Genomic DNA, 6,207 nt, shown 5'->3' on the forward strand with positions numbered 1-6,207 from the left:
TGATTGACATGATAATTAAGACATGTATTGTATATACAAAGGTGATATCGATATGGTATGAATACGTGTGAGCATGAACTTAGTGATGTTGCTAAATGTGTATAATGCGCGAAAATACTACCACGATAGCATGCAAAGATATGAAACGTTAAGACAACGACAAATTTTCAAACTACGCGACAAACTTAAGAACTTTTTCGAACAAACAATAATACTTTTGGTGTTTTAAAAGAAACTTTAGTCTTCACATAGATGGTGCGAACGAAACGAACCGCGCTCAAGAGCAGTCAGTATAGTGCCAGAATGCGACAAGCGATATACGATTACGACCACTATGAGAGAGAGGAAGGCAAAGCCTTGAGAGAGGTTGTTGCCCGTTTTGAGACCCTATGGCGAGATGTCTGCGGGTACCATGTAACGGCCTATGGTGGCATAAGGAGACTAATTGAGTTGATGCCCGACAATTGGGAGCCTTGGATGGAAACAACAGCCAGTCGGTTCACGTGGTACGAACCAAGAAACCAGATGATGGCTGGCGACATGAAAGGTTTTCTAAAGGCCTTAACGTGTGCTTTGATTGACTCACGTTCCGAGCGACCACCGTCGACACAAGAAGGAAAAGATGAAACGGTATGGGAAGACAAAGACGTGATCGAGGTTAAACCCGCAGCAGAAAGAGAAGCCGTACCACAAGAAAGCATGGTTCCGGGTTTTGAGGATGATTATGTGAAAGATAGCATGGATATCGAAGAAGCCCTCCGCATGGTTGACGAGTATCACGTAGAAGAGGAAGAGGACCCGGAAGAGGAAGAAGACCCGGAAGAGGATCTTAACACTAGATAGATGAGTGATGTTGTTTTTTTTTCCTTAAGTTGTTAAGACGATGGAAGTAGTACCTTTTTGTTTTGCGATCAAATGCTATGTCTTTCTTTTCCCACGTTGTTTATGGAAGTTTCCCTTTTCACGTGCTTTTAAGTACTTGTGTTTTTTTTTACCGTATCGTACGCGTGCATGAAAGCGATGATGTTTTAATAACGATGTACTCACAACTGTGCTAACCTGTGTTTTAGATCAACATGCCCCCAAGACGTAGACGTGGTCCGCGTGTGGAGAACAATGTGGGGGAACAGACAGAAGGAAGTGTTGGGAATCTGCCCCCGCCTCCACCACCACCTCTACCCCAACCAAACGAAAGGGAGTACATCAAAGCCTTTCGGAAAGAGAACCCACCCAAGTTCGATGGATTGGGAGAGCCCCCGAAGGCGGAGGCATGGGTACGCGACATTGAGCGTGTCTTTGAGTTTATGGGATGCACGGACAGAGAACGCCTGGCCTGCGTGACGTATCAGCTGACAGGACCCGCTGACTTTTGGTGGGAAACGAAGAAGAGAACTATGGACCCCGCTCGCCGTGAGGCGCTTACTTGGGAGGAGTTTAAGGAAGAAGTTTACAATAAGTATGTTCCCATGAGTTATCGACGGGCGAAGGTAGTGGAGTTCCACACTTTAAAACAAGGAAGTATGACGGTCACGGAGTACGACCGCGCCCTATGTGAGATGACTCGTTATGCGCTAGAATTGGTGGATACAGACGAGAAGTTGGCCGCGAAGTTCCGTTCCGGCCTTAGGCCAGAGATAAGGGTAGCGGTGGCTAGTCGCAGGGGAATTCCTTATTCCGAGGTATTGGGCTGTGCCTTAGATGTGGAGGAAGCACTGCCCAAGAATGAGAGGACAACAAACCCTACCCCATCTGCACCCCAAGCGAACTTTAGAGACAAGAGGAAATGGGAGGGAAACCGAGCTCCTTTTGACAACAAGAGGCGTTTCTCCACTTTTCGGCAACCACAGAATCATGGGCGCCAAATTGTGCCACATCAGAGGGAAAACCCGCAGAGAACACCCTACTGTAATCGGTGCTCCAAGCATCATCTTGGGGAGTGCCGAGTTGGAGGCATTCGGTGTTATGCCTGCGGTGGAAACGGGCACGTGTCTCGAGAGTGCCCAAACAACAACAAAGGTGGAGTGAAGAACGGGCAAGGACATAGACCACCACAGCAGCCTCAACCAATCCGACAAGTGGCTCCACAGCAAGCAAGGGCATATGCGCTCAAAGGGAATCAAGGGCAGGAACCCGAAGCCAGCAAGGGCAAAGAGAATTTGGCAGGTATGGGAAAGCTCCAACAACTGCCTATTATTGTGCTGTTTGATACGGGTGCTTCGCATTCTTTTATTTCCATGTCATGTGTGAATGCCTTAGAACTCCCTACTGCAATGCTTGAATCGAATTTGAATGTATCTTCACCGGTTGGAGGATTGATTGACATTGTGAGAACTTGCTCGAACATAGAGTTTGTGTTAGGAGAATTAGGAGTAGTGGCCCAGCTTTTGCACGTTATGCCTTTGGAGAATGTAGACATAATCTTGGGAATGGATTGGCTTACCGAGAACCACGCAACGATTTACTGTAAAGAGAGGCAGATTTCTTTTCAAGCCACGGGCAAAGAGCCGGCTATCTTGTATGGGATCTCCATGAACCGATGAACCTCCATAATCTCTGCTTTGCAAGCAACTACGATGATAAGAAAAGGGCGTCCGGCGTATCTGGTGTACTTGAATGGGGAGGAAAAGAAGGATTTGAAAGTGGAAGACGTGGCAGTAGTGCGAGATTTTCCCGATGTGTTTCCAGAAGCTTTGCCAGGACCGCCACACGACAGACAAGTGGAGTTCACTATTGATTTGGAACCAGGGTCAACGCCAGTATCAAATGCGCCATACCGAATGGCCCCTAAGGAGTTGGCCGAGTTGAAGGTTCAGTTGCAGGAACTATTAGACTTGGGTTTCATTCGACCCAGTGTGTCACCATGGGGAGCGCCAGTTTTGTTCGTTAAGAAGAAGGATGGAACGATGAGGATGTGCATCGACTACCGAGAGCTTAACAAGATGACCTTGAAGAATAAGTACCCACTGCCAAGGATTGACGACTTGTTTGACCAACTTCGAGGAGCGGGCGTATTCTCGAAAATGGATTTGAGATCAGGGTATCATCAACTAAAGGTCCGACGAGAGGATGTGCCTAAGACTGCTTTTCGCACTCGTTATGGCCATTATGAATTCGTCGTGATGCCATTTGGGCTGACCAACGCCCCAGCGGTTTTCATGGACTTGATGAACCGAGTTTTCCACGAGTATCTTGACAAGTTTGTGTTAGTCTTCATCAACGACGTGTTGGTATACTCGAAGAACGAGGAGGAGCATGGACTGCAGCTACGAACAGTGTTGGAAACGTTGCAAGGGGAGAAACTTTATGCCAAGTTTAGTAAGTGTGAGTTTTGGTTGACTCGAGTGAACTTCCTTGGTCATATTGTGACGGAAAATGGGATTCAAGTAGACCCAACAAAGGTCGAGGCCGTACAGAATTGGAAATCGCCGAAAACGCCAAGTGAAATCCGCAGTTTCTTGGGATTGGCGGGATATTATCGACGATTCATCGAGGGATTCTCTAAGATTGCGAGACCGATGACGCAACTACTAAAGAAAGGAATTAAGGTGGTTTGGACGCCAGAGTGCGAGGCGAGTTTCCAACTATTGAAGGAGAAATTTACTACAGCACCAGTCCTAGCGGTACCAGAACCCGACAAGGACTTCGCCGTCTATACGGACGCGTCGAAAGTAGGACTAGGATGTGTGTTAATGCAAGATGGGAAGGTGATAGCATATGCTTCCCGACAGTTGAGACCGAATGAGTTGAATTTTTCGACGCACGATTTGGAGTTAGCAGCAGTGGTGCATGCACTGAAAATTTGGAGACATCATCTCTACGGAGTGAGATGCGAAATCTACACCGATCACAAGAGTCTCAAGTACTTCTTCGAGCAGAAGGAGCTAAACATGCGACAATGACGTTGGTTAGAGGTCGTGAAAGACTATGACTGCGGTATTAATTACCATCCGGGCAAGGCGAACGTGGTCGCCGATGCTTTGAGTAGGAAGAACCAACCTCAACTGGCTTATTTCCTAACGCAAGAGGAAGCGCTGATTCACGAGTTCGACAAGATGAGAGTGGAGATAGTGAAAGCGCCCGAGACAGTGGGTGCAAGATTGGCGACGCTAGTGATTGAGCCAGATTTGAGGACCAAGCTCAAAGAAGCCCAGCGACGTGATGGAAAGTTGGAGGAATTACGTGCGAAGGTGAGAGCCGAGAAGCTTGATCATTACCGTGAGGAGGCAGATAATGCTTTGACGTATGATGGACGATTGTGTGTGCCAAGCGATGAGGTGCTAAAAGAGGAGATTTTGAGTGAAGCGCACGACACGCCTTACACCGCACACCCCGGAAGCACGAAGATGTATCGGGATTTGAAACAACGGTTTTGGTGGAATGGAATGAAAGGAGACGTAGCGTCATTTGTGGAACGATGTCTAGCATGCCAACAAGTGAAGGCCTTACACCAACGGCCATATGGGAAGTTACAACCGCTCAAAATTCTCGAATGGAAGTGGGAGCATCTAGCTATGGATTTCGTGACGGGTTTGCCAAAGTCACAGAACGGCAACACTGCGATCTGGGTGATCATTGATCGACTTACTAAAAGCGCGCACTTCTTACCGATTAAGATTACTTATGGCGCGGACAAGTTAGCTAGGCTCTACGTGAACGAGATTGTGCGATTGCATGGAGTGCCAAAGACCATTGTATCCGACCGCGATACGAAGTTCACATCAAAGTTTTGGATGAGTTTGCAACGAGAATTGGGCACACAACTGAACTTCAGCACTGCATAAAGGAGATGACCGAAATTGTGCACCAAATCCGCGCAAGGATCAAGGAAGCTCAAGATAGACAGAAGTCGTATGCTGATGTGCGTCGAACGGAAATCAAATTCGACGTTGGTGACAAAGTGTTCTTGAAAGTATCCCCGACGAGAGGAGTTGTGAGATTTGGAGTGAAGGGCAAGCTGAAACCGCGTTTTGTGGGACCGTACGAGATCATCGACGAAGTAGGTCCTGTAGCGTACCGATTAGCGTTACCTCCCAGCTTTGGGAACGTGCACAACGTATTCCACGTGTCGCAGTTGCGCAAGTACGTGTTCGACCCCAAGCATGTGATTCATCAAGAGGAAGTGATCCTAACCCCCGACATGAGCTACGAGGAAAGGCCCGAAGCAATACTAGATCGGAAGGTACAAGAGCTTCGAAACAAGTCGATAGAGTCCATGAAGGTGTTGTGGAAGCACCATGGTCCCGAGGAAGCTACGTGGGAGTTAGAAGATAAGATGAAAGAAAAGTTTCCCGAGCTGTTTGTGTGAAACGTTTAAATTTCGGGACGAAATTTCTGTTTAGAGGGGAAGGATGTAACATCCCAAACTTTTGTGACTCTTTTAATACGTTATTGGAATTTATGAAACTTTTGTTTCTACGTGATTAAGTGAGTTGCGTGGAATAAATTGTCGTGGTTAATGTGAATGATGAGCTTGAGCTTTTATTTTTTTTCCAATGAGGGGAAATAATTAATAGGATCATGCATTTATTCTTTCTCAAGTCAATTCATTGAAAAATTCGGCTCTCCCTAATTATTGAAATAGTACTTCTTTTTGTGGATTTAATTAATTGTTTTGGGACATTATTCCAAATTAAATCCAAAACAATGGACCTTAAATTACACTACATGAAATTCGAACTCCATCCTTTTATCCTTGGGAGTTTCGAAAATCTCCAATAGGAGATTGGATTATTTTTCATTTGATTTAATTGGTGCTTTATTGACTCTCTTCTTTTGAATATAATCCAATTAAATCATGTTATATTTTATTTCTTCACCCCAAAATAAATAGAGAGTTGGGATTTTTGCCTTGGCTATTTGAACCTAATTTTTCGGCCCCCTCCAATAAATTTTGGAGAATATTTTATTTGTTTCATATTTTGTGGAATCCTTTTTTTTATTCAAATAAATTCCTATGTCTAATTAATTGAGGGTGTGAATATTTTCCTTCTATTCTCCTCCATATCACACACCCCTATGCTTATATTTTTCCTTGTGGGAATTTAAATAATTGTTACCTATTTTATGGGAGCCTTTTCCATAAAGAAATTACCAAATTTAAATCTCATTCTATTTAATTGGGGATTTAAATAATATCCTTGTGCAATGACCCAAGAATTTTCGGCCCCCACCCCTATTATTTCCTACTTGGAGATTTAGTTTATTTGT

General features: G+C 45.2%; 1 protein-coding gene across 1 annotated transcript; it reads left to right on the forward strand.

Moving 5' to 3' along the window:
- The first annotated feature begins 1,076 nt into the window (after nt 1-1,076).
- Nucleotides 1,077-2,289, forward strand: LOC121746071. Its single transcript, XM_042140022.1, has 2 exons — nt 1,077-1,679; nt 2,257-2,289. Exons 1-2 carry the CDS (start codon nt 1,077-1,079, stop codon nt 2,287-2,289), a joined length of 636 nt encoding a protein of 211 aa, XP_041995956.1.
- Nucleotides 2,290-6,207: the final 3,918 nt, after the last annotated feature.

Source organism: Salvia splendens, chromosome 1 (genome assembly GCF_004379255.2).
Source record: "Salvia splendens isolate huo1 chromosome 1, SspV2, whole genome shotgun sequence".
In the NCBI taxonomy this organism is placed as follows: domain Eukaryota; kingdom Viridiplantae; phylum Streptophyta; class Magnoliopsida; order Lamiales; family Lamiaceae; genus Salvia; species Salvia splendens.

Excerpts from the sequence above, each read along its gene's own strand:
- LOC121746071 (XM_042140022.1), top strand. The coding sequence starts at position 1,077 with ATGCCCCCAAGACGTAGACGTGGTCCGCGTGTGGAGAACAATGTGGGG. Across the intron at positions 1,680-2,256 it reads GGGGAATTCCTTATTCCGAG|AACTCCCTACTGCAATGCTT; the intron begins GTATTGGGCTGT and ends TGAATGCCTTAG.